The sequence below is a fragment of the Brachyhypopomus gauderio genome, unplaced genomic scaffold (genome assembly GCF_052324685.1).
Source record: "Brachyhypopomus gauderio isolate BG-103 unplaced genomic scaffold, BGAUD_0.2 sc89, whole genome shotgun sequence".
Lineage (NCBI taxonomy): Eukaryota > Metazoa > Chordata > Actinopteri > Gymnotiformes > Hypopomidae > Brachyhypopomus > Brachyhypopomus gauderio.
In genome coordinates this window covers 188,382-215,896 of record NW_027506910.1, presented here as the reverse complement: position 1 = coordinate 215,896, position 27,515 = coordinate 188,382, and the positions used below count along the sequence as shown (strand labels likewise).

Below are 27,515 nucleotides of genomic sequence, written 5' to 3'. Positions count from 1 at the left end.
TTTCAGACCTGCATGATGCTGTAAGAAGTTAGAATAAACCAGAATATCCTCCCAAAGACCTTTTCATTCAATACCTGCACCTCAAATTCATAAAAGCAGTTATTTCAGTAAAATCACTTAACAATGCTTGTCAAGATAGTTTTTTTTAACCCTTAATGAAAGAATTCAGCCCCTTTTCTGGTTCTAAAATGTTCAGGGTAGTACTGTCACGGTATTCTTACACTAAAATGTTGAATAATAATGAGTGCAATCATACCACTGAATGCTGACCATAACCTCAGATGGAGTATACCTCATTCTGGGATTACAGCTGTTATGGCTCAGAGAGTGTAGTGTTCACTGTACTCACCAAGTAGATAAAACAAAGTTGCCCAAGGTAGTGCCACAGAAGACACAGACTCAAAAGCATTACCACAAACACAAATCCTTTGCAAACAGAACCCCTAGATGCACTGAGATTACAGCATTTTGGGGCTCTAGGTATTGTGTCTCATGTGTCAGGAAACAAGTGCTACCACAAAAAGGAGTCATAGTAACTTTCAGAAAACTCAATGAAGAACACACGATGAAAGTTTATCCTTTCTTTTATTGTGACTTTCAAAGCCTGAAATTTCAGTAAGGTTCAACAACTTGAAACAGCTTTACAATTACAAAAAAAATATATATGGGGCAGAGAGAATGAAACAAAGAAAGGATGCATACAGGTGTCATTTGTTCAGTTTATCCAGTGCCACAGGAAGCTGCACGAAGTCGTAGCTGACCAAAGCCCCGGCTCGGGGCAGCTGCAGTGTCTGCATCTCCAGCTGTGTGTGTGTGTCGGTGTACGGGGTCATGCACACGGGAGCGCAAACACGTCAGATGCAGCTCATGCAATGGACACCTGCCATTCCACCAATGCAACATTACCCCCCCCCCCCCAAAAGAAGGAACAACCCCATCACTGGTGAAGTTATGATCGATGCTACAGGGGGTTCCTCAAACTACCAAGGTGAATCAATAACAGCCTCCCTTAATTTAGAAAAACTGAAAATAAGGGTTGCGACAAAGCATTGGAAAGAGGGCTCTGGAGATTTACTTTTTTTTTTTTGAATATGCATGTCTTTTTATATGCATTTTGTTGCAGCAGTGAAAAGAAAAGCAAAGATCATGCTGTAATAGGAAAAAAAAAACCCAACTAAAAACCCATATCACAAACTCTGAAAAAGGAAAAATAAAATAAAATCAAACACAATTCTAGGAGAATTTTAAACAATTTGTACATTCTAAAGCCGAACCAACATTAAACAGTTTTAAAAATGCGGAGAGAGGGTGAAGTGGTTTTCAGGACTGGGGCGGGGAGATCTGAGCTTTACGCATGGAGCGTAGTGCCTTCTCACGTAGGTGTTTCTCCAGGTCATCAAGAGTGTCCTCTACTTCACTCTCTGATTCCTTCAAGAAAGGTAGCATTAATCACAGACTGCTTCAGTTGATATTTTATATATAGTTGTCAGATATATACACACACTCAGGAGTAACTATTTAGACACCCCCAATACCCATTTTGCAGGGTTTTTATAGGGACTTTTTTATACAATTACTTGGTGGTTGATAACTGCTTCACTACTGGTCAGTTTCTGCCCACCAGTTTCTGGTGGTGATCTACTCATCACAGTAGTGATGTTGATTTGGTTGTGACAGGAAGCAGGTGTTGTGCTGCTACGAGTACGTTCCCGGAGTTTAGATACGTCTGTGTCACTGATTGGCTGATGGTTTGACAAAATCCAGTCAGTTATTGGTTAGAGAAAAGTTAACCAGCAATGTTTGGTGATTAGAACCATAGTTTCTAACTGGACAATATTATTATAACTAACGTTATAAAGTTTCTAATAGTGACTGGCATGTCTTTCCCTGGTCTCAACACAAACCCTACAGCAGTAGGGTCATCAGTGAACAGTACTCCACCCACCAGCAGCTGTAGTCACTGCCCAAGAATGCACCAACGTGTTGTGAGCTCGGAGACACTAACGGGACTGAAGGCATTCTTGGAGCCTTTACTGAATCACTTCTGCTGGAGAAACAGCTTTGAGCGAATAAGAAACGCATACGTCACCTTCTTCTGATCCGAGTCGAGGTCTGCCTCCACGCGGTCCGTTTCCACGCGGGCGGCTTCCTGCTCGTCCCCGGGGAGCGCTGCCCCAGACTTCTCCTTCTTGTGCTTCTTGTGTTTCTTGTGTTTTTTCTCTTTCTTGTGTTTCTTTTCCTTCTTCTTCTTCTTTTTCTTCCCGCCGTCCATGTCAGAGTTCTGAACAAGGGGGAAAAGAAAGTTCTTTTTAAAGCATAATTTCCTTAATTTTCCATATAAGACAAAATTGAAACAAGCTCTGTTGGGGGGGGAAATATCTATGTATCCAATTATAATTATGTAAAAAATCCAATTATAAAGCAAGCTACATGAAATAATAAAAAAAAAGAAACTTGTTTGCTTTTGCTCCTTGACATTTCCCGACCACATCAGGTAGAGCAGACCATGTTGGGGGAGGGGCATACCTTGTTGGGGGAGGGGCTTGGAGAGGCGCTGCTGGCCTTCTTGGCCGGGGGGGGTGGTGATCCGCTGGCTGAGCGGGTAGGAGAGGGTGAGGGTGACGGCGAGGCAGGGGCAGGCCGTTTCTGGGCCCCAGAGGTCGCCGCCGAGGATGCTGGGAAAGCAGGCGGTGAGGCGGAGCGTGAGGGGGAGGCGGGTCTCCTCACCGGCCGGGGGCTCTCTGAGCTCCTGCAGTCAGAAGGACGAACAACTACATTACACAACTAAGAACAATTACATTAAATCAACATTGGTTTTATGAACACAAAAGCTACATTTTGTAGACAATGTGGGTAAAAATGTCGAATCCCTTTTCAAACAGGCACCTTTGCATCTTGTGGGGCTCTGGCGTGCGGGACACCCTGCGTATGGGTCTGCCGTGAGAGGGGGACTGCTGTCGCCTTTGTGGGGGAGACTCCGAGGGCGGGCGTCTGGCGGGGGGGCTGCCCGAGCCCCGGGCTCCGTGCCCCGCGGTGGGGGAGGAGCGGGGCTCCCGGGTCTGGCGGGCGGCGGGGGGCAGAAGGGGGCTCCGGCGATGGCGCGGCAGAGGAGAGGCCGAAGAGGGCGGGCTGCGTCTCTTCGGGGGGCTGCCGGCACGTCCGCGCTTGGGGGAGCGGGAGAGCCGGCGCTTGGAGACGGGGGAAGGTGAGGGGCGGCGCTTCGGGGGCGGGGAGGGCGAGGGGCGGCGCTTCTGGGCGGGGACGGGGGAGGGGCTAAAGCGCCGCTGGATTGGGGGAGAATAGCGTCTCGGGGATGGCGAACGCCGACGAGGAGGAGGAGGAGGAGGAGGGGGGGTGGGAGACCTGTAGGAACAGAGGAAGAGCGAAGCAGCAAAGTTAAATGAGTTCTCAGATCAATTAAGCACTAATAGGGAAATTAGTCAAGTATTTGTTGTTTTATATCCACCATTCAGAACAGGTCTCCATTTTCCCACATTATTAAGCCAGTCGAATCGAAGACAAGGTTTATGAAAGTTCAAGCATCAAAAAGGAGCAGTGTACCTGCGCCGAGGATGAGGAGATGGAGAAGTCCTGCGACGTCTGGACGGAGAAGTTGAGCGATGACGACGGGGTGATTGAGATCGTCTCTTCCTGCACGGACGACACACGTGAAGTTAAGGAGCAAGGAATCTCAGACCAAAAGCACAATATTTCTGCATTTATTTCAACAAAACATTTCTGCCCTCACTCAGACTTGACTGAGTGCGAGCCGATCGTGCTACTAGAAAGGCTGATCCAGGAACAGGTCTTGTCCTACAAATTACTTTCATGTATGAAAGAAAAAACACTGATATGAATAGTTTCAGATGATGGTTTCTTAACAAAATTCTAATTGCTCCATCTAGATGATCGAGCACTTCAAGTAGCATTTGAATATCAGAAGCAGGTGAGTTGGAACTCAGCTCTGCATGGGGTAAGATATCCGTGTGAAGGGGGGGGGGAAGCAGGGTCACATGACCACGCCAGCAATGAAACATGGCACTGTTGCCCTGGACGGGGTGGGGCTCTACCTTGGCGATGGGTCCCTGTGCCGTCTCCTTGGCGACGCAGGTGAGGGACTCCGCCTCCTCCTGATCTCACCGTTCCTGGCAGAGGGCCCTCTGCCTTGCCTCCTTGGGCCTTCATCTTCCGAGGATGACGAGGACGATCCAGTCTCTGCAGCCGCACAGCAAAAAGAGGCAGACAACTTGCGTTACTACCTCCATAGGGAACATACAGGGGTACTAGTGCTAGCTGATAGAAAATGGCATGGGAGGGTGGGTCACAGATGAGTGTGTGAAGCGCCGTGCAGGGTGAGCACCTGAAGACGACTGCTGGTTCTGCCTGCGGTACTGTCTCCGCTGCTGGACCGAGTCGGACGCTGCACCCTTGCCCATCTTATCCTCCTCTGGAACACAACAGCCCCAGGGGCATGTTTATGGACCAAGAAAAGACGAACTCACTACATGTGTGTGTGTGTTTTTACAAACACGTATAGATAAAACACACACACACAGTCTGCTGCCAACAAACGTGATCACCTGACAAAGGTGACAATTTAAAAAACATTCAGAAACAACGTAAACTGGCTTGAAATGACACCCACACCCCCCCATTCAAAAGCACCTTCAAATGTTAAACACATTTAAAATAGAGGCCAGAGCGCATTGTAGGGTAAAGCCTGCTTTATACCTCCGGACACGGACGAATTTCGTCCGTCCGTACCAAACGTAGCCTCCGTAGGGGGCCACTATACCTCTTTCCGTTTCCAACGTTATGATTTTTTTATACATCCTCTAGAGGGCAGTATAGTCAAATTTCCGGCACCGGCGCACCAGCAATCTCCTCCCAGCTGTTTTTGCATCGCTGTTTATCGCGATGACCTGGCACCGTAGCAGAATGTAGCCTCTAACCAACTCGCAAAGTTTCTCTTCTAACTTGAGCGTCATTTTTTAAAGTCCAGTACTCTTCTTCATTGATTTTCCCGAATTGGTGTACGTCCGATGCTTCTGACTCTCTACTGCCCCCTGATTTCCGGTTTATATTGCTCCGTTACTACGGATTCGTAAGCGCTCTGGCAACAGACCCACTGACGGATGAAACGACCTCCGGAACCGGACGAAAGGGTCCGTATCCGTAATTACCGTAGGGTGTGAATGGGCCTTAAGGGTTCTTGAACCTAGTGCACTAGAAGCCAGTGTCTACAGCTGTTCACTCACTACCCTCCTCTGTAGGTGGCAATAATGCTCAGAACAAATGTAATCAAGCCCCGTAAGGGCTGCAGTCTTCTGTAGACCAGACGGAGTCTGTGGGCTAGAAGTCTAATCCAGCCCTATAGTAAAAAATAGTACAAGCCCTCACTAAATATTTCACAGAATAATTTACAATCTGGTCCACCGGCTACGTACTGATGGGTTTGATTATTAATTTCGGCACACTGAGGAGGTGGGTGTAAGTGCCTCACATAAGAAGCTCCATCTATTTTCAGGGCAATAAGTGAAGACGTGTTGCCAGGGCAGTTTATAGGAAAGCCGGAACAATCAATAAGGAATGAGGCTTAATTTAAGGTGGACCTGGACTTATTGAAAAGCCTCGTTCAATTTAACGAGCACTACCTTAAATTTGAAGTCAACTGATGGGCTTTACAAGTCTTCTTCCTAACTGCCCTTCCTTGAACTATCGGGCAAGACACTTACGATGAAATCGAGACAAGTACCATGATACTAGATGCACCAGGCTGCCTATGCATTAAAACAAGGCTACAGACGCCCACTCACCTGACTCTGATACGTCCGACCGTCTGGTTTTCGGAGCGGGAGATGGCGACTCGTTTCTTCCGGTAACCCGGCGCTTCGAACCTGAAATTCATACCATAACCGCCGAAGCCCGTTCACGTCACTCAAACGCCACCTCTTTGCAACTCAACCAACACGGTCGTAATTATTCCCCAAGAACAACTACCACACACGACACGACCAACTTCCTAATCTGCCAGCTTGCACACGTGATCAATTTTTACTGTACTAGGCAAACACCAAGATAAACACCACAGCTGCTTATGTGCATCATACAATCCACCTGTGCAAAGCAACTGCACTAATCCCAGTGTCCAGGATACTGGAACCCAGTCCTCCAGTCCTCATGCCAACGATACTGTATCCACACAAGTTGAATGTAAAATGATAGTAAGTGGATCGTTTGGATCTAGTGCGGGTGGAAGTGGATCGTTTGGATCTAGTGCGGGTGGATCGTTTGGATCTAGTGCGGGTGGATCGTTTGGATCTAGTGCGGGTGGATCGTTTGGATCTAGTGCGGGTGGATCGTTTGGATCTAGTGCGGGTGGATCGTTTGGATCTAGTGCGGGTGGATCGTTTGGATCTAGTGCGGGTGGATCGTTTGGATCTAGTGCGGGTGGATCGTTTGGATCTAGTGCGGGTGGATCGTTTGGATCTAGTGCGGGTGGATCCATTTGATCTAGTGTAGGTGTGGGTGGATCCATTTGATCTAGTGTAGGTGTGGGTGGATCCATTTGATCTAGTGTAGGTGTGAGTGGATCCATTTGATCTAGTGTAGGTGTGAGTGGATCCATTTGATCTAGTGTAGGTGTGGGATCACGGGATTTAAGCTGAGCACATTTTAGAAAATGATTTTTTAATCTGCCCTCCTCTCAGTAGGGCAACACAACATGCAATTAATTAATTATTCAATTAATAATTAAAAACCAACTAGAGAAAATCTAGGTCGACCACGTGTTTTGGTCCTTATGTCTGTACTGCAGTAAGGACGTTTCCATGGCTCACCTGTGGGGCTGGTGTCGGGGCCGGCCGGGCTGCGGTGTCTGCGTGGGGGGCTGGAGGAGGGCTCGGGGTGACGGGGCTGTTTCCTGGGTGGCGTGCCCGACGCCCGCTTCGCTGGCCTTTTGTGGGGCGAGCGTGAAGAGGAGCTGCCTGAAGATGACCGAGAACGAGAGCGCCGCCTGATGGAGAGAAGATGGAAAGCAGGGTCGGAAAGAGTGGCTTGGGTAAACATCTTAGAGCTGGAATGCAGAAAAGCAAACCATAGGGTGTGTATTGGTAGAGAAAAACAACATGGTACCAGTCAGTGGATCTGAGCCCAGTACCGTAGGGCAATCAGCTGCCATTGGTCACACTACATCAGACAGAAAGCATACCTGCGTGCAGGTGAGCGACTGCGTCTGTGTCTGGGGGGAGGGGGGCGTCTGGGAGGACTCCTACGGCGAGGGGACATGCGCCTCCGTGGACTTGATTTGCGGCGGGGGGAGTACGACCTGTGAGGGGGACCAAATCAGTCACTTCTGTTCACAAGTGTTCACCATTGTGCTGCACAAGTAACCACAGGTTCTACATCCATAAGTTGAGTAGACATATTACACACACCTACTCAAGGGCTGTAGTCTATTGCCTATTGCACTATTTCCAGGTCACTTGTGGAAAGTTTACCAACATACAGAGGACCCTGGACCCCAAGGCAGTCAACAGCAGACTTCAGCACACAATAGAAGTGCCAGGAAAAGTGGTTTATTTTTGGTAACTAATTAATGTAAACTGTATGACAATCTATTGTATAGCTACAAAGTGCAAATGTACACAATAACATGATTTCCTACGGCTCAGTGCAAGGCACTTAACCCCAACTACTTCCTGTACTAGGGCATGTGTGTATTCACAGCCCCCTACTGTTCACTAGTGTGCAAGTGTGTTTTCGTTGACCGGACGGGTTAAACGCGGAGAACAAATTCCGATGTGTTAAAATCACAATTGGCAAAATGGCCAACTTAAGTGTAAGCTTGTTATCCAAGTCCTAGATCACGTGTGAAGGTGCTCTGGCCACACCTGGAGCGGGACCTTGGGCGTCTGCGGGACCGGGGCGAGCGGGACCGGGAACGATGGCGCGGACGATCCCGACGACCCTCCTTCTCACGCTCCCGCGGCTTCGCCTTGTCCTCTGTCTTCGGCGGTTTCTCTGGGGACGCGGCCTTGGCGATTTCCGCCACGGAGTCTGGTTTCGCCTCGGGCACGAGGTCACTGGACAGACAGAGAGGACATGACAATGGGCCATACAGGAGTCCCCATCAACCACGGGACACAACATGGGACAGACACTAAACCGGAGTAAAGATATGGGGGTAGAGAACTTATCACAGATGTTCAAGGTTTCTACAGCTTTCTGACTAAGAAATTCAAGATATCTTCAAGACTTTTCCCAGTTTGAAACTTTGTATCCATCAATTTTTGTGCTTTTCTTCTTTTTTTTTGTAAAGATCAGAAGCCGTGCCATGACCTTGTTCGGGTCTAGAAAGTGTATTTATATTTCATATGTTTCTCAGTTTTCCAGATCTGAACAAGAATCTTGACATTACACTAGTAAGCAAATGCATAACAGGTATTTCTTCAAGAAACTCTGAAGACAAAAGAAAGACACTACTTTAGATGTTAATTTAGAAGATGGAATGATCTCAAAAATATTTCATATTGGTTACCTGGTAGAAGAGGCCTCCTGGATGAGCGGCTCTGGTTTGGAGCTCTCCGATTGGTCAGGCTCTGGCTGTGGGTCATTTTGATTGGGCGGGCTGGGGACATGCGAGTCCAGAGGGCTGGGTTTGCGGCGGGGAGAGCGCGAGTGACTGCGCTTTCGTTCCCGTTTTACCGGAGAACGAGATTTCCGCCTGAAATCAAAAGGGGGCATTAGAACGAGGAAAAAAACCTCATAAAGACCAAAGTCCTATAACAAGCAGCAGAACTTATGCAATTGCTCACGACTTTGTTGCACAGAAAAAAAAAATTGCGTTCGTGACGGCACGTTCGAGGTTGAAACGCACCGTTTGGGACTCTTTGACTGAGCTCTCTCCTTGGTCTCCTTTTCCTTCTTATCTTCATCAATCTTCTTCAGAGAGGCCAGCTTCTCTTGTTCGATCTAGCACATCATGAACCGCGTGTCAAACAAACGCGCTCATCTCCGCAAAAACAAACGAAAACTGAGCAACCGATACTTTAAGGTGTCACAGAAAGACTCACCTGTCTCTGCTTGATCTCCTCCTTCTTCTGCTCCAGGAAGGCCGAGGGGATGCCGGCGATGTTCTCCTGGGCGCTTAGCAAGAGAGGCCAGAGGTCCTTCATGAACTCACGAGCGTTCTTCCCGTTCAGGAAGCCTGTCAAGTTGATCTGCATCATCTTACTATCTGGATTCTGCAACACACACACCAAGGACAGAGAGAAAATTTAATGCAATGACAGAATTGGGGGAAAACAACTGAAGGATGGGCTCTCATGGCCAACCCTAACATTTATCCTTCCTAAACTCAATCAGGGAGCAAATACTTAAGGAAAAGACAAACACTGGATATAAAGGAACAGGCACTTTTGCCTTTCTCTATGCTCAGACTGATTTTTGACTGATGGTCCGAGTGTCTTGATTTCAAGCTCATTTAGAAACAAAAAGAAAACTAAGAGACTAATCAGGTTTCCTCAAATGCATGCATTACTTGTGTGGTCCTAAAAACCATCCTCTTTGTAGACAAAATGAAAAAACAATCAATTCAGAAGTTTTTTTTTTTTTGCATTTCAAGGGCCCCTCTCCCACCTCTAGGATATTTCAAAAGCTTGCCTCTCCTTAACTCCCCTACTGTTGAGACACGGCATCAATAAACCCACAGTACAGAGTGCGTCAAGACCCCACAAAGCAAGTACAGTCCCGATGTCTTCAGAGCTTCCTGCGGGGGTCTGCGGGCTCGGGGGAGGGGGGCTGGAGCGCCCGCCACTGCGGCACACGCACGGACGCTCCCACGGCTCGCTTCCGCCGCCCTACTGCTTGTGACTCAACCACCTTGAGTTTAATGTTATATCATTTATCTAAATTGCAAGAGACGAACAAGCAATAATGAGTACACAAGGCATTTCAAAAAATGTCTTTTTTTTTCATTTTTGCAATTAAACTAAGTCAAGAGCAGACAGAAATAAGGAGGTTAACTGACCTATAAAGTCTGAAGTCCAAAAGAAAACAAAAAAACAAAACACATATCGCTGACTAACATTACAACAGCTATAAAATGCAAGGAAAGGTTGGAGTCAGGCTATGTTCAGTTTTGTTCTGGAAGGGAACATATGAACTCTTGTTTGTTCTGCCTGAACACACCCGACTGAGGCAAGATGGTACCTTTCTGGAATCCTCGCCACAGGGCCCCCCGACGAAGATTCAGAACCACCTTTACAGAGTTAATTGTCAAAGAAAGGATTCCTCCTACTCAGTCAAAGTGCCCTAACTCACAGCACGCATATAACTAATACTATCCATAACAATAGGGGTGCAAAAAGCCAGTATGTTTGTGTCTGTACAGTGTTTTGTCATACTGCAATATTTGATCTTCCACTGACTAATCAACCCCCATATTTACAAATGTACAATTACACCATACAAACTGGGACGTTCTATATAAGGATTCTCTTGTGGTAATGAGCAATCTATTAAACAGATCTCTAAAGGAATTGATTGTAGGTTTCTGTATAATTTGCGGGAAAAGTTCTACTTGGCAATTTGTGTTTAGAAGTTATATAAATTTAAACTCAAGAGCAAACAACTGATTAAGTTGACACGATTCTATCACTGAATGTCAATCCCTGTTCATAACTCACCTCAAAAAACAAAGTTCATCATCAAGGGAGAGTTGGGTTCAGTGAGACTTTGGGCTCAGGTGAGATCTAATTAGGTGTTGGTGCTATACTTCTGTTGCAAGGTATAACATCCATATTGGTTCAGGCCTTTTAAATCATAAATCACATCATCATTAGAAAAACTGTTGTTCAGAAGACATGTTGTTACACATGACAGTATCTTCAGAAAGCCGATACGATTCTTTACCCATTTCTACCAGACAGAGGACACAAACTGTGTCTCACTCTTTGTTGCTACAGAATTTGTTCTAAATAAGACTAACGTCTGATGCATTAACTCTCTTCCAATCCCTTCAACACCCAGAGTTCAACAGAACAACTACTGCACGCTGTCTTGACATTACCAAAGAAAGGGGCCAGAAATCAATGAGGGCTACCTTCTCCTCCAGCTGGTTGAAAACGAACTCTATGACGACGTCGTCTTCAAAGCCAAGGATCTCCGTCACTCGCTGGGTGATCCAAGGTTTGATGACCTCCAGGTTTACCTTGGTCATATCCACCTGTGAGAAACATTTAAAAAAAAGAGGGATCAGATGTATATTTAAAAAAAACAACCCAGCTGAGATTACAACCAATTCTTAAACTCCCACAAAATAATTATAAATGCAAAATTAAGGTATAAAACCGACCTAAAAAGTAAAAGTAATTACACTGTTTCACACCACAGAGAGACAAGTCCGTACCTTTTTCTCCAGACATTCTGCAAACTTCAGCTGCTTCAGCAACTTCTTGTGTTTGTTACTGAAACGATTATCTTGCTCTGCGCTGGTGCCCTGCAATAAAGCACTTAATTAATCATCTTTATTGAGAGCACACTCACTGTAAACAACAGAATAACAAAACTTTACTAAAATGTGCTCCAAAAAAGGCGCTTTAGACCTCAGTGTGCCGCCTACGCTGAACATCAAAGGGCCACATTGGTCACCCAGGTCTAGCTAGCATCGCTAACGCTGGTTCGGCGCCCAAAGTTACGCCAGTCGTCTACAAACGCTTGATTAGCGAGTCAAGGCCGCGAAAAGAGGGTTCAACCGACACACAACCACCGTCTGGCTCATTCGTGCCCGCGGTGTTACTAACGCGCTCGGATGTTTCGGCGCTGCGGCCCAACGGCCCGCTGAGGCCGCGGCGGCTCCTCGGCGCGTCCGCCATTTTGCCCTCGCGTTAGCCCGCCAGCTAACCCCGCTAGCCGCCGTCTCGCCTCGACCAGCTCGGCGAAGAAAGGCCGCAGTAGTCGAGGGACGCGGGTAAATTAGAAATACGACGGAAAACAGAAGGTGCTGGTGTTCATTTTGAAACCGTAGAGAGAGCCAAAAATGAACGCGTTACTTACGCGGAAAAACCCCGCGTCCATTTCGGTTGAGGGTGACGAGAACGACTGATCCTGCGTGAAGACGCGCTAGCACATCCCACAGTGCACCGCGGCCCCGTCCGCTTCTTCACTTCCGGAGAGCGTGGCCGTGTGCGTGACGCCGTCCACGGTTGACCTGATGCTCTCTGTTGACAGTATAAAACCATCCAAATGTACATAAATGTATTAATTTTTGAAGTGATCTCAAACAACAAGATAAATCGGCTAATATATGTTGACTAGGAGATAAAATGAGATAGCTGTAATAGAGATGCATCTTTGGGATTTCTGTTGAACCTAAAATAAATGTAGTTTCCAGTTTTACCTAATTTCACACTTCGAGTTACAGTTTTTCTCGATTGATTTGGCTCATTTTTTGAAACCGAAATTACATTCTCGAAACTCTAACATCATTTGGCACAACTGTCTTACAGATCAGCACAACAAAAGAGCTGACTTACAAAAGCGTATATCTGTCCCAAAACTGTTCACTTATGCTTCAACGCTAAACCCCTTTTTCATTTAAAGAGTCAGTGCCATCAAAATAGTAAAGATTGTCATGCAATTGCTTTGGCCCATTTCTCAAAACAGACTGGACATCCTCAAGTATTTGGTACTTTTATCAAAATAACCTGGATGATTCAGCACAACACCATGGTTTGCCGTCAGAAGCCCATATCCTTTCCAAAACAATTCATCCATGTGTCAAAACTCAATTCCCTTCTCATATGAATAGTCAGTGCTACCAAAAATGTATTGTCCATTTGGCATTGTGTGAGCACTTCAAGACAAAATGGTTAGATGTGTTGTCACTATGGCAAAATACTAACAGAATACAATGGTGTATAAAACTGAAAAAAGGGGTTTTACAAAGGTTAATCACACATGAAACACCAAAGAAGTTAAACCCATTTTTATTCACACAAAAATTAACTTGCTAACAATACTGTAGTGTAAAAAGGAAATGTAAACATAATGCCCATTCTGTAATACAATCAAATAAAAAATTGTACACACTGCTCTCTGTCTTGCCATAGATTTTCATCCACCTCACAATGTATAATCTCCTTTGCAATGCAACGAGGGTAGAAATGTCGCAACCAGTGTATTACACTGATTCCCTGTAATGCTTCACATGCAACATCCATTGCGTGGAGCAGGGATCTCTGGTCTTGAGTATGATGGTCATACACTCTCCACCTGGAAAAAAACTCTTCAATGGGATTGAGGAAAGCAGAGTAAGGGGGTAGGAACTCCATGAGCATTCTTGGAGCCCAGTGTGGAAATTCACATTGTCCCATACAATGACGTGGTGTGGTAGGAGAGGCCCTAAGAGACCTTTCTCATTTTTAGGGATCAAATCGATGTAAAGGCGATCCAAGAAAAAGAGGAGCTTCTCTGTATTGTATGGACCAAGATTGGGGATGTGGGTGGCCACACCATTCTCAGAAATGGCAGCACACATAGTCAGATTGCCCCTGACTATGCCCGCTGGCCTGGGACATCCACTGTGGCCCGCTGGCAAATACAGTAATGATGGAGGAGACGGTAGACGGAGGCACTTTGGGTTGAACTCGTCGACCTGCCTCTGCCATTGTGAGGCGATGGTTTATAACGTGGTCAATGAGCGTCGCCCAAATTTCATCTGGGACAACACATTGTGATCGGTCTCCCCCATCCCACCACCATGTATCCTCACTCCTCCTCTTCCTCATCTTCTTCTTCCCCCTGTCCCACCACCACGTACCCTCACTCCCCCTCTTCCTCATCTTCTTCTTCCCCCTGTCCCACCACCACGTACCCTCACTCCTCCTCTTCCTCATCTTCTTCTTCCCCCTGTCCCACCACCACGTACCCTCACTCCTCCTCTTCCTCATCTTCTTCTTCCCCCTGTCCCACCACCACGTACCCTCACTCCCCCTCTTCCTCATCTTCTTCTTCCCCCTGTCCCACCACCACGTACCCTCACTCCTCCTCTTCCTCATCTTCTTCCCCCTGTCCCACCACCACGTACCCTCACTCCTCCTCTTCCTCATCTTCTTCTTCCCCCTGTCCCACCACCACGTACCCTCACTCCTCCTCTTCCTCATCTTCATCTTCCTCCTGTCCCACCACCACGTACCCTCACTCCTCCTCTTCCTCATCTTCTTCCCCCTGTCCCACCACCACGTACCCTCACTCCTCCTCTTCCTCATCTTCTTCTTCCCCCTGTCCCACCACCACGTACCCTCACTCCCCCTCTTCCTCATCTTCTTCTTCCCCCTGTCCCACCACCACGTACCCTCACTCCTCCTCTTCCTCATCTTCTTCCCCCTGTCCCACCACCACGTACCCTCACTCCTCCTCTTCCTCATCTTCTTCTTCCCCCTGTCCCACCACCACGTACCCTCACTCCCCCTCTTCCTCATCATCTTCTTCCCCCTGTCCCACCACCACGTACCCTCACTCCTCCTCTTCCTCATCTTCTTCCCCCTGTCCCACCACCACGTACCCTCACTCCTCCTCTTCCTCATCTTCTTCTTCCCCCTGTCCCACCACCACGTACCCTCACTCCTCCTCTTCCTCATCTTCTTCTTCCCCCTGTCCCACCACCACGTACCCTCACTCCTCCTCTTCCTCATCTTCTTCTTCCCCCTGTCCCACCACCACGTACCCTCACTCCTCCTCTTCCTCATCTTCTTCCCCCTGTCCCACCACCACGTACCCTCACTCCTCCTCTTCCTCATCTTCTTCTTCCACCTCTTCCTCGAGCAGGAAGTTGTCTTCTTGCTTGTGTTGAGCTGGTTGTCTCCATGTTCAGTAATTGTATTGGTCCTAGTCAAGCTCTTTATGTACAGGCCTACATGACTGATAGCATTCACAAGCATGGACAGCACCTGTCCAGTATCTATCTGATTATTTATCTGAGATGTGTGAACCTCCTCCTTCATTAGAAAGGTTCTAGTTTCAGCAGATTTTCAATTATAGTCATGAATTTACCATTTGCAAATGATTTAGTATACAAGCAGGGTTGCCAATGCAATGAGCATGAGACACACAAATTTGACTGTCTTCACACGCCATAATCCAATTTCTCACGCTGAAAAAAATCTAGTTTATTTATCTCTGATCTACATCTATGATTCAATGAGTTACTAGTTCGCTCTGGCGCCAACCACTGGTGATCGATCGCTCTAGGCGCAGCATAGAGGAAACATATAAACATATAATAATTAATGTATCAAAAGGTTGATATGTGGTATTCGTGCTATAATGCTCTTGAGTAATCTTGACAATTGAACAGATTGTTGTGCATGCAATGGCTTATACAATGAAATATGCATGACATATTTTGGAGAGAACAGCCATTTGACTGAAAATCAGCTAATCAGTTTAAGTCACCATGATCAAATTACTAGGAAATTGTGCTAAATGTAGGCTAACTGTGCTAACTGTAGGCTACTTGTACAGGGTTGCCAACTTTTCAAAATCACTTGGAGTTAGATTTGATTGGGGGGGGGGGGGTCAAATGGACACATTAATTATTATATGTATATGAGTACAGGGTTGCCAACTTTTCAAAATCACTTGGAGTTAGATTTGATTGGGGGGGGGGGGTCAAATGGACACATTAATTATTATATGTTTATATGTTTCCTCTATGCTGCGCCTAGAGCGATCAATCACCAGTGGTTGGCGCCAGAGCGAACTAGTAACTCATTGAATCATAGATGTAGATCAGAGATAAATAAACTAGATTTTTTTCAGCGTGAGAAATTGGATGCATGGCGTGTGAAGACAGTCAAATGTGTGTGTCTCATGCTCATTGCGTGAGAGTTGGCAACCCTGCTTGTATACTAAATCATTTGCAAAGATGCATTGAGATATTTGAGAAATGTACTAAGACATTTGCAATTTTACTAAACCAATGAGAAATGCTATTCTGTTGTGAACAATTGCCAAGGGGTTTCCAGACTTTCCATGCTGTTTTGAGAATGTCATCTTTGAGAATGTTTCAAGAAATGAGCCAAACCAATCGATATTAACTGCTGCTATGCACTCAATCTGCGTAGAAATAAAGAGAGCCAGTTATGTTGAACCATGCTTACCTGTAAACCCATTGTTGAATGGAAAATCAACAGCCTACCTGTGATGTCCTAATAACCACGTAGAAAGAGTAGGCAGAGCAATAGAGACGCTAGAATACAAGGACATGGAAACACTTTGAAAGTGTGGAATCTTTAAGTGAAAGATTGATGAAGTGTTGGGCACCATTTGGTGTTTATCCAGAGAAACGTGACACATCAGACAGGGAACTTGATTGAACACTATATGCAACTAGACACCCATGACTCACATTACACTTACATTAAAGATAAATACAATCATTTTGTTTTACTATTGAACTCAAGTTTTGAGAGGAATTCACTAAAATTAACTAATTTGTTATTAGTTATCTAGCTATCAATAGCAGTTAATGTAAGACTAATTCCTCTTGCCATATCCATAAATAGCCATATAGAATAAACATAATCTTTTGTATATAGAAGAGTAATCATGTACTCACTCAGAACACCAGAAGTGCAGTTATAAAGTATTTAGACTGCACACATTTATATTACAAACTTAATTGACCCTTCAAAATATTCCACTTTGAAATATCAGCACTTTCCAGTAGACATCAATGCTTATTTGAGCCATTGTGCCTAAGTTGTATTTTGTGTCCAAATGAAGTATGCATAACAATCTTATTTGTGTCATGTTTGCAGTAAGGATAAACATGGCCCACCATGTTTACCAGTCGACCATATACAATGAGTTATCCTGCAGGAAATTATATATCTCCGCATAGTTTCTTGTTTGCATGTAATCTCATGAAACGATGTTGAGAAGCAAAAAATGTTGTACAGTGCACTTCTAGATGTCAGCAACATATGCTATGGGTAATATTTTGTACCTCTGAATGTTACAGTAACATGGTAAGTTGAACAGTTTTCCACAAAAGCAGACCTAGGATTGCAATGGTAAAATATCTTGTAAAGGTTTTTTCACCATTTCAAACCACAACGGTTGCTATTTGGTTGTTCCTTCATTGGTTCTCCTTTTAGCAAACTGCTTATCATCCTGTGCCCAGCGTAGGGGACCCACCAAAACAACAGTCCGTCCCTCACGTGCACAAGCAACTACGTTTAGGCATGTCGTACGCTGAAGGATTCACCCTGCTTGAGCAAAGCATGAAACTTTGCTTTATCTTTGTTATCTTCATATTGGTCTATGAAACAGGCTGCTGAGAGTGAAAGGGGAAGGAGTGTGCACGTTGATTTCCACTTCATCACTTCTTCTGCATCAAAGCCACATCCTGCCATCAGTATACCAAATTCTTGCGGGTAGACCACGAGCATGCCACACTAGCCCTCTGGGAAACAGCTTTATTGAAACTTCAGAACAGGCTGCAAAGCAGGCTGAAGATGACGCCTACCAAGATGTCCTGTTGTCCGTGTTAGTAGTGTTTTAATTTCTAGGTCAGTCAGATGTGATTCCAGGTACAACTCCCCAGGAGAGGAGAGAGGAGCAGAGGGGAGGAGATACAAGAGGAGAGGGGAGATGAGAGGACAGGAAAGAGATGAGAAAAGACAAGGAGAACACAGAGGAAAATTCTCTTTTCTGCACTGAAGTGCATCAGGCAGATGTGGGTATGCGGTTATACACCAGCTCACGTAAGTTATTGTAGTCCGGCATGTTAGCATGCGTGAAGGGGTCTTCACCACCCTCGCGGGTCGGGTGGTGTAGAACACAGGAGGTGAGCATGGCAAGGGGTCGAGATGCAGAGTGAGAAAGAAAGAGGAGAGAGGAAGAGAGAGGGAGAAAAGGAGGGAGAGGGAAATAAGCATTTATTTGGAATAACAGTAAAACAATAGTGTTTAACAAAAATGCAGTGTTATGCAACTGTCATAAGTACCAATTACCAAGTTAAAATATAAAATACGCTGAGCTCTCTGATAATACTGTGTTTAGACACTTTATAAAGGCTGCATACATCTCAGAGGACTGCCATACCCGGGCTGAAAACGTCCACTAGGGGTCTCGATGTCAAACGAGAATCACGTTTTCTTTCCCATACTTCCGCTTGAGATCACCAATGCAAAGCCTTTGAGATTAAACCGTCAATTACTCTAAAACACTAAATTTTAAATGTTGACGCAGTTTGACAGCCAACCCGAAATGATGCATCACTCGTCTGTGATAAGGACTCGTCAGTCCGGTTACCAAGTCATGTTCCGAATCGTCGACTTTGGCGTTGTGAGATCAAGAAACTACAAGCGCTTCTGTCAGTTCATTAAAATAGCAACTTTTAACTTACAAACTACACGATGGCAGAGTATTCTAATGAAGACACTTGATTAACTGAAAAAACTAAGTTAAAATAGTTTGGAATTGAAAAATATGAATGTAGCTAAGTGTTAGGAAATGCTGAAATTTGCTTGGAAATGTGAATATCGCCGGTTCGTTTTAAAAGTTTTTTTAGTATCACTGCTAAACTGATGTAATAACAGTTATAATATCACGCAAGTTTCTTAATCGTCTGAACATTTCTATGAAAGTTTATTAAGATTAAGAGCATTAGAATTAACACAACATAACCGTTGTTTAACTGTTTTAATTGAGCCTGCCTTCCTATTGGTCCTTGGCCAAGCGGTAAACATGCCATATAAAAATATTGGTGGGAAGTGTAGTTTTAGGTATTAGGCGGTTCAGTGAGAGATCTTTCTTTTCAACACTGTACAACAATCAATGCGCAACAAGAGTGCAAACTTGCTGTTGTATTTCTTGATTTTTTAGTGTCTCTTGGGGCACTGCCACAAAAGTTGGCATCGAAACTGCTAGTAAACATGTTAGGTAACCTGTTAACAAACCTCTTAATGTATATTAACAGTCAGATCAAAATGATACCATTCAATCAAATAAAGCAAGGAAGCTGCACCATAAATAAAATTATATTTGAAATAACATTCCAAAAGGAAACAAAATACATTCTACATAGCGAATGCATTATTACGAGCTACTTTAAAACACAGTGTTTAACAAACCAGTAGCAAAATTATGAAAGCTGTTCATTAATGAAAGCTGTTCTGTTAATGTTTGGATTAAAACATCAGGGGTCCCAGGTTTTGCTTAAGTGGACATAAATAGGCTATAACAACCAGCTAGATTTAGCTGAAATAAAAAAGTCTCCCTTTTGACTGGTTTTGTGAATGATCCTGTGAAAACAACATTTTAATTTATATTGAAATGAATCAATGAAAATTTAAATGAGTTTTCAAGAAAAAATATATAGTTAATTCTGTTTACAGTAGTTACTTTTCACAAACCCACAATAGGGCCTAAAGTCATTCTGTAAAACGTATCTCTTCTGATGTCCTTTTTGATCAGAAAAATACATCCTGGTCAAAAGGATACTCTACTGTCCTTGTATTATTATCTAACACTGTACAGTTCCACAAACTTAAAACCACTTTCATTTCAGCAGGTCAGTTCCTATTCCTGGGACCTCAGCACACCAACTATCGCTGCCAGAGTGCTGACATTAATTTTGAAGAGGGAAGAACCGAAAGCCCTCCTGTATTGACCTATATTGACCTCAGAATACAGTTAACTCATCCATGAGGTTCCCCACGCTGGTGACGGAGTCAGGCGGAGAAGGAGCTGTGTGTGTACATCCGTCAGGTCTACTTGTCTCCTTGTGTTCTTTCACTAGAGTCCAGACCTCTTCTCGAGCCTCGTCCATGATCTGGGCATGCTCAGTCCACCTGAGGAACAGGCCTGTACACAAAGCCATGGAGAAACAGGAAATGCCTGCTTCAGACAACCTGAAGGAGCTTACAGACTTCATAGTTAGCCGATGTGTAAAGGAACAAACATGTGGTGTCCTCACCACAAAATAGTTTCATCACAAATGTTGTGTAACTTCAGTTAGGCACAACGGCAAACTTAAAATCTAAGAAATAACATCTATAATTATAAGAAGAATGTCTAAGAAAACGCAAAATGTAATATCAACATTTCATATAGCAAAATACAATATCTGAATCTATCACGCTGGCATTCAAATGTAACAATTACCACATACACTTATATGTGTTCATAAACTTATATGTGTTCATACACTTATATGTGGTCATACACTTACTTCAGTCTTTATTCCCAGTTCACATGTCATACCAATTATAACAGTAACAACAGATAAAGAGAGTGAATACGTGAAGTTTAAAGGACTCACCGGTCCACAGCTGGAGGGACTGGGGATGCACTGAAGGCCAGATAGCCAGATCTGTGGCTTCGTAAAGTGGATTAAGGTACTTCTCTTTCTCTCCCCACCGTAACAGGAACTGGAACAAACAGTGAGTCTTTTCCTTCACCTGCAAGGAACATCTTCAGACAAGCAGAGAGTGGGAGAGGGACAGAGAGGAAATTTAGACTCCCAGTAACAAGTTTCCACATGCTAGTTTATCAGAAATTACCAATTGTATTTAGCTGATGGAAAATCATAGTTTTATAATGAGAATATTATGAAACAATCAATCAAAAAATAAGCATAGATGCAGATAAGCAGTCAAACTGTTAAATGTGAGATAACGGAGAGTATCCCGTGAGACTCCCGAGAGCAGCGCCCTCTAGTGGCTGACCGTTCCTGCTCGCTGCTGCAGAGGAAGGTGCCGTAGTCGGAGGCGTAGGCTTCCCGCGCCAGACGGAGCAGCAGCGTCTCGCTGAACTCCAGCGCCAGCGGGAACTGACGTCCCAGCTGCCACACGGCGTCCAGCAGCAGCAGGAAGGACGGACACTCCTGCCTCAGGCGGGCGTGGGAGAGGGCGGAGCGGGCACAGCGCTGGAGGAAGGGGTGGCCCGCCTGCCACATGGACACACACACGCACACGCGCACGCACGCACACACACACACACACACACACACACACACACACACACACACACAGGCGCACACACACACGCGCACACACACACACACACACACACACACACAGGCGCACACACACACACACACGCACGCACACGCGCGCACGCACGCACACACACACACACACAGGCGCACACACACACACACACGCGCACACACACACACACACATGCACACACACGCACACACACACACACACACCCACACGCATTCACACACCCACCCACACACACACACAGGAGAAGGGTGTACACGCCCAGTTACTACACGTATCACACAATGATGGATGGATAATAAAAGACATTGATTATTACTGTATAATTCATAGGTGTTAAGAATCTATTAAGCAGAGACACAAGTCCTCACCTGTACCCACTCTCTCTCCAACAGCTGGAGGAAGCCTCTGAATGTTCTGGAGGCGGGGTCAAGAATGAGCTGAGCCAATGAGGTCACGAGCAATGTGGTATCTGTCCCCTCAAAACCATGAACTAGCACCGAGTGACCATCCCTACGCACAAACAACAAACAAACAAGGAAAAAAAAACATTTAAGACCAGTGCCATGAGTCACAGAGCAAGATGTTAGATCGTCTCTTGGAGACGATCTTGCCCCACAATATCTGAGTGAACTCATTGATTACTACAACCCATCTCGCCCTTTGCGCTCCCAAAATGCTGGATTTCTCGTAGTTCCAAAAATTAGTAAAACTACAGCCGGAGGCAGAGCTTTCTCTTTTAAAGCCCCTCAATTATGGAATAGCCTTCCAGCTCCAATCCGAGACTCTGACACAGTTCCAATCTTTAAATCTAGACTTAAGACTCACCTGTTTAGTCAAGCCTTCAGCTAAAATTCCCCTTGTAAGGTGTAGGGGCTTGGGGGCCCCCAGACGTTGAGATTTCTGGTGATCTGAGATGTTGATGCTGTCATCCAGCTGTGTCTTGGCATCACTCTATTTGTGACTATGACTTGACTGGAAAGCAATGTCTCAGTGAGCCCTCATGCCTGTGGTCACCTCTGAACCTCTCCCTTTAGTTATGCTGCTATAGATTAGTCTGCCGGAGCCACATGCTGATCACTGGCACGTGAGCTACGTACATTTAAATCAACGGTGGTTTAAATTCATGTCCACTCAGTCTGTATTATCTATCTTCTTGCATGGCTCTACCCAAGACGATTGGATACAGGCACCTGCAGGCACCTGGGGGATGGTCTGGCTGCCGGTGGATGTGCTGATACCGGGGTTCATCTGGGGAGTAACACTGCAGTCGGAGCCTACAATACCAGCATCACTGCTCCGACACGGAATAAAAGCCTGGCATTCATCAACGGACATTTACAGTGACAATATCAAAACCCAGAACTTTCAATTCTACCTTTTACCTAGTCTGATTGTGTGAATTATGTGTGACTTGTGTATTTGTGTGTTAACGGGCCGCCCAATGGAGGATGGGTTCCCTTTTGAGTCTTGGTTCTCCCGAGGTTTCTTCCTATTCCTCACCATCATAGGGAGTTTTTCCTCGCCACTGTCGCCTTTGGCTTGCTCATTAGGGTTCTGGACCCATAGTATTGTTAACCTTGTAAACCCTGTAAAGCTGCTTTGCGACAACTTGAGTTGTTAAAAGCGCTATACAAATAAACTTTATTTGATTGATTGATTGAGAGATCCATTTGACGTATGGTTTTCTTCTTGTCTTATCTTGTTCATGTATGTCCCACTGCACTAAAAGGTTTGGCCAGCCTTAAAGTAGAGTACTGACAAAAGCAAGGACCAGATGCAAATAAAAGAGCCCAGACATGAATAATATCCCACGAAAAAGACGTGAGTTTCTCTACTCTACCGCAATAACGACACATCGCTTAAGAAATAGGATTCAAGCAAACAGTCAGTAAACACATGTAAGCAGCTGAGAGCAGCACCTTCCAGACCAGAGCAACGGATCCCAGATAGCGCTCACCTCTCCACACACTCTGCCACCAGGCCGGCGGTGGACAGGGCGCTGTGAACGTGCGACAGCCACTTGGAGTTCTCCAGCTTACTCAGCCAGCGGTCCATATTGTGGGAGGAGTCGCCACACGCTTCCACCAGCTTAATTAAACTCTCCTGCAAAACTTTACCTCTGAAGACACACACGGACACAGGCGTGCACACACACACACACACGCACGCACGCACACACACACACGCACACACACACACACACACGCACACACGCACGCACACACACACACACACGCACACACGCACACACACACACACGCACACACACACACACACGCACACACGCACACACACACACACGCGCACGCACGTGCGCGCATGCACACACACACACACACACACACACACACGCACGCACACACGCACGCACACACACACACGGACACACGCGTGCACACACACACACGCGCACGCACGCACGCACGCACGCACACACACACACACACACACACACACACACACACACACACACACACATATTGTGAAACTTATCAATACTGATCACTATTTGCCCCTAGCATATTAATGGCTACAATGTTAATGAATTATGTACATGCAACATGTATGTTATTATATAATTATATAACCGCTAAATCAAGGAAATGTGCATAATACCAGTGTAGCTAAGAAAGAATGGACGCCAGTCTTACTGGGTCAATATTTGCTTTCCTTCAGGATTAGCAACACGAACATTTCTAGGTAACATCTGAATTAACATCAGTTATACTGTTGTGTGCGCACACACACACACATAAACAAGGAGATACATGCAGACACACACACACACACACACTTGTGTGGCTAGTAAAGCTGCCATGTACCTCTCCATGTGTCTGTGCAGTCTCCTCCAGGGACTGTAGTAGGATTTGGACTCAAACCCTCCCCCTCCCATTCTGGCCTGTTGCGCTTGCTGGGCGGAGCGCGTGTCTATGATGTAGCCCCTCTCCGATTCGTCAATTGCTGCCAGGAGGAGGAGCTCATCTTCCCTACACCTCTTCCTGTTGGCTCCCGTCATTGGCTGGCTGCTTCGCAGAATCACCTTGGAGGTGGTTTTAGTCAGTTCCCTTACTTTGCAGTGTCAGTTTAATTAGTCCTCTGGTCTGTTTGTTTCGGCCCATGGGGACACACAGACGGTGGCCCCGCCCCTCGTCCTCACCTTGCCGTTGCTATGGTGAGAGTAGCAGAGCACAGGGAACCTCCCTCCCTGTCGGAAGCGTGCCACCTTCAATAGAGTGTCGTCGTCGACGGCGCGGGGAACGATCACGGCACGCGGGTACGACGGGCACGCGGAGAAGTCCCTGTTCACCTCACTCAGCCTCCATCTGTCCCACTGCACAACAGAAACACACAGGGCGGCGGCCCGGGCTCACGGCACAAGAACAGAACACGATCGGCGTGCAGGTTCAGGATAAAACTACTTATTAGCGTCAAAGATGAGAAAGAAACAATAAAATGGAGTGAGAAAACATTGAGTAGAGAGAAACATGGACAAAGGACAAAAAGAGAGTGAATAAAGAGGAATGAGAGAGATAGACACATAAAGAGCCAATCCTTTCTGCAGCCCTAACAGAGGATGATTCCCTAAAGACGTTTCTCTGTCGGCAAGAAAAATCCCAAAAACATTCAGCACAAAGAGGTGGCCAGGCTTAGCAGTGTGTGCTGATGCTCACACAATGCCTCTCTTCCTGTGATAATGTCACACTTGGTCTCACACATGGCCCACACCAGAATTCATTCACTTCCTGTGCCAAGCAAACTGCTTCCTGTTTGTCTTCCTTTAGGAGTTGGAAATCATGTCTTAGACTGGCCAGTATCTGCATGTGTGTATGTTTGTAACTGCCTCTAACTCCGTGAATATGTCTGTGCATACGTGTGTGTGTGTTTTTGTGTGTGTGTGTACTGTAGATGAACTCACCAGTCTCTGTGTTTGTGTGTAGTCCTGCTGTGGAGAGGACAAGCCCCAGGGGTCATTCAGACTGAGTTCTCGAGGGCGGTGGAAAAACGGGTACATTTCTGTCACAGTCTCCAAGGAGGAAAGAGCCTAAAGAATAATACACACACACACACACACACACACACACACACACACACACACACACACACACACACACACACACACACACACACACAACCCAGGCTTAACAGATCACTTTAGTACACTGTGGCAGTTGTGGTCGATCTGCATTGATTTAACTAAAAGTAGACTTTAAAATTACAATATTATAGGAAATTAATGAAGGACACTTTGTCAAACAGGGCAAAGTTACATGCTCATTACAAACTTCAGGAGCTATTAGCTGTGACGTGAACAGCAAAGTGAATTCTGCCTGATTCCAGTCTGACCTCTATGGAGCTGGCGATGTTGAGGCACTGTTCCATGCCGGGAATATCGAGCTGGAGAATGCGCAGATCTTTGCACTTGATAACGATTGTACCAGATGACCCAGATGGCTCTGACATTCTAGCATATTAAGTACACACACATACACACACACACACACACACACACACACACACACACACACACACACACACACACACACATTATTTCAGATGAAGTTGAGAAACTTATGAGGAAGCAGAAAAGGCCAGTGAAGCGCGCGCACACACGCACACACATACACACACACACACACACACACACACACACACACACACACACACACACACACACACACACACACGGACATCATATCTGCACCATCACAACTTTTGTTTCCTCACAACGAAAACGCAGCGTGTTGTGGCCAGTTCAGCACAGCCTTGACTCAGCCTGCACACATATATGGAGAAGCAGGAAGACCTTGTTTGGCAATTCTAAGCACAGAGCAGGAGACAGGTATCTGTAACCACCGTATCCAGACATGGGGAGACACATGCCTTCATAGCAGGTTCTGGGAGCCATGGAAACAGAACGCTCCGCATGTGTCTCAGTCTGTAAACACACGACAGCTGTGGACAGAAACACACATCGGTCCAACAACACAAGCAAGCAGTGCAGCACTGCACGGGCCAGACGCTCCTCTTTAATACTGACCCAGGCCAGCACGAAAGGTCAAGGCCTGTGTGAAACGCTGCAGCACGAACTCTCAGGGACACAGACGTGGTTTAGTACGAGGCACGAACTCTCAGGGACACAGATGCGGTTTAGTTTTGGGTCAAACCTTTGGTAGGGGGCCGCGCTGGGGCACTGGGGGTATCCTAGTAGATTCTCAACACTAACATGGACAGAGAGGGGTGAAAGTGGCATTAGTGCACAGGGTTAAAGATCTGATACACAACACTTATTTGGGATGGAGTTCACTGGTCCGGTGGCACTGTGCCACCCTCACAGTTAAAGCAGGCCCACAGCAGTCAGTTCACATACAGAGTGTTACCTGGTTGTAGTTAATCATTCTTTGAAAAAGCAAGCCAAGACAAATACTACCTCGCTGCTATTTTATTAATATTTGTATTCACTGTTTAATGCAACGTGTTAGAATATTTTAGGTCTTTAAGCTTCACGAGAAACTTGAAAAGTGAAAAGCCAGTTACAGCAAATTAAAGACGCAGACACGAGAGGCGCGCAAACAGAACCTATTGCTGAATTTTTTAATTAATAAATGAAGACAAACATAAAACAGTATTTGTTTCCAACTTTCGTTAACAGGTGCCCCCCACTCACCTCTTTTCGATGGCGTCTATGTTCCTGAGAAGCAGCAGAAGTTGTGAAGAACCCTCCTCCTTTCGCTCGGAGAACAAGAGATGGTGGGCAGTAACGCACAGCGTCCCTTTGACCGTCGGGTGGAGAGGTAGCTTCAGGACAACGTCTTCAACGTTGGCCGTCTTGATATGGTCGGAGAACTCCATTTCTCTTGAACGCGGCGCGAGCGGCGCCGAGTTTAAAGAACGTGACTCGGGCGCGTGAAGGGCGCTCGTGCCTTCCGCTACTCGCCGCCTGCCATTAAAGTGGTCTTAAGCGTTCCGCCCCTCATCTCCTCCACGTAGGCTGCAGGGCTTTTCAGTGTGTCCTTGATGGATCGAAGCGAGCCTCACATTGGTGCAACACAGACTATGTGTGGCTGCTCGGACATTTAGACTCGTCCTCCGGAGAGGTCAACTGGTGCGGGGCAGTCAAGGTGTGGCTGACTCCTTTGGTGAGGTGATAGGGAGACTGCAAGTGTGTTACTTTCGTTTTCTTCGACAAACACACATATGATGATTTTTACATAGTGGTAGAAGAAGGAAATAGAAAAAAAAGTGTCGAGCAACAGCCTGTTAGTAAACCGTCCAAGTGTTTTGCTGCTTCATAGATTGTTCATCATGGTACTGATGGAAAAACGGGAAATTCCTGAATCATGAATTTCCTTGAGACCTTTCATTTTCTGTGGAACTGGGACAAGGATTTTGTTGTTACCGCTGATGCGTTGGGATGCACGTGCACTGTTTATTATAATGCACTTTCTTTATGTTGCTTTGTGCCCCTGTTTAAATTTAAACTGGGTGAAATAT

General features: G+C 45.8%; 2 protein-coding genes and 1 long non-coding RNA gene across 8 annotated transcripts; 1 reads left to right on the top strand and 2 right to left on the bottom strand.

The window, feature by feature from the left end:
• Positions 1–566: 566 nt before the first annotated feature.
• Positions 567–12,201, bottom strand: srrm1 (serine/arginine repetitive matrix 1). Of its 5 annotated transcripts, none has more exons than XM_076992041.1 (17): positions 12,058–12,201; positions 11,411–11,500; positions 11,105–11,227; positions 9,075–9,245; positions 8,879–8,973; positions 8,540–8,725; positions 7,893–8,084; positions 7,211–7,327; positions 6,840–7,015; positions 5,817–5,897; positions 4,361–4,447; positions 4,071–4,215; positions 3,562–3,651; positions 2,887–3,363; positions 2,527–2,749; positions 2,090–2,281; positions 567–1,428 (listed from the first exon to the last, which is right to left on the bottom strand). In XM_076992041.1, the coding sequence occupies exons 1-17, from the start codon at positions 12,076–12,078 to the stop codon at positions 1,321–1,323; spliced, it is 2,574 nt and encodes an 857-aa protein (XP_076848156.1). In that variant the 5' UTR covers positions 12,079–12,201; the 3' UTR covers positions 567–1,320. The 5 variants fall into 5 exon arrangements, with proteins under 5 accessions (XP_076848156.1, XP_076848157.1, XP_076848158.1 ...); XM_076992042.1 differs by having other exon boundaries at positions 567–1,421; XM_076992043.1 differs by lacking the exons at positions 11,411–11,500; positions 12,058–12,201 and adding an exon at positions 9,664–10,814.
• Positions 12,202–17,444: 5,243 nt separating this feature from the next.
• Positions 17,445–22,681, top strand: LOC143493569 (uncharacterized). The gene is made up of 3 exons (XR_013125521.1): positions 17,445–17,771; positions 19,583–21,488; positions 22,196–22,681. It is a non-coding gene; the product is annotated as an uncharacterized LOC143493569 (long non-coding RNA).
• Positions 19,032–27,208, bottom strand: LOC143493568 (myotubularin-related protein 9). Of its 2 annotated transcripts, XM_076992077.1 has the most exons (11): positions 26,689–27,208; positions 26,189–26,242; positions 25,368–25,485; positions 24,940–25,065; positions 24,181–24,354; positions 23,846–24,063; positions 22,981–23,142; positions 21,392–21,533; positions 20,739–20,959; positions 20,333–20,484; positions 19,032–19,875 (listed from the first exon to the last, which is right to left on the bottom strand). In XM_076992077.1, the coding sequence occupies exons 1-11, from the start codon at positions 26,871–26,873 to the stop codon at positions 19,694–19,696; spliced, it is 1,734 nt and encodes a 577-aa protein (XP_076848192.1). In that variant the 5' UTR covers positions 26,874–27,208; the 3' UTR covers positions 19,032–19,693. The 2 variants fall into 2 exon arrangements, with proteins under 2 accessions (XP_076848192.1, XP_076848193.1); XM_076992078.1 differs by lacking the exon at positions 26,189–26,242 and having other exon boundaries at positions 26,689–27,207.
• Between the last annotated feature and the right edge of the window lie 307 nt (positions 27,209–27,515).

Excerpts from the sequence above, each read along its gene's own strand:
- LOC143493568 (XM_076992077.1), bottom strand. The coding sequence starts at position 26,873 with ATGGAGTTCTCCGACCATATCAAGACGGCCAACGTTGAAGACGTTGTC. Across the intron at positions 26,243-26,688 it reads ATAGACGCCATCGAAAAGAG|TGTTGAGAATCTACTAGGAT; the intron begins GTGAGTGGGGGG and ends TGTCCATGTTAG. Across the intron at positions 19,876-20,332 it reads GTCCCTCCAGCTGTGGACCG|GCCTGTTCCTCAGGTGGACT; the intron begins GTGAGTCCTTTA and ends CTTTGTGTACAG.
- srrm1 (XM_076992041.1), bottom strand. The coding sequence starts at position 12,078 with ATGGACGCGGGGTTTTTCCGC. Across the intron at positions 5,898-6,839 it reads CCCCGACACCAGCCCCACAG|GTTCGAAGCGCCGGGTTACC; the intron begins GTGAGCCATGGA and ends TATGAATTTCAG. Across the intron at positions 4,216-4,360 it reads GAACCAGCAGTCGTCTTCAG|AGACTGGATCGTCCTCGTCA; the intron begins GTGCTCACCCTG and ends GTGCGGCTGCAG.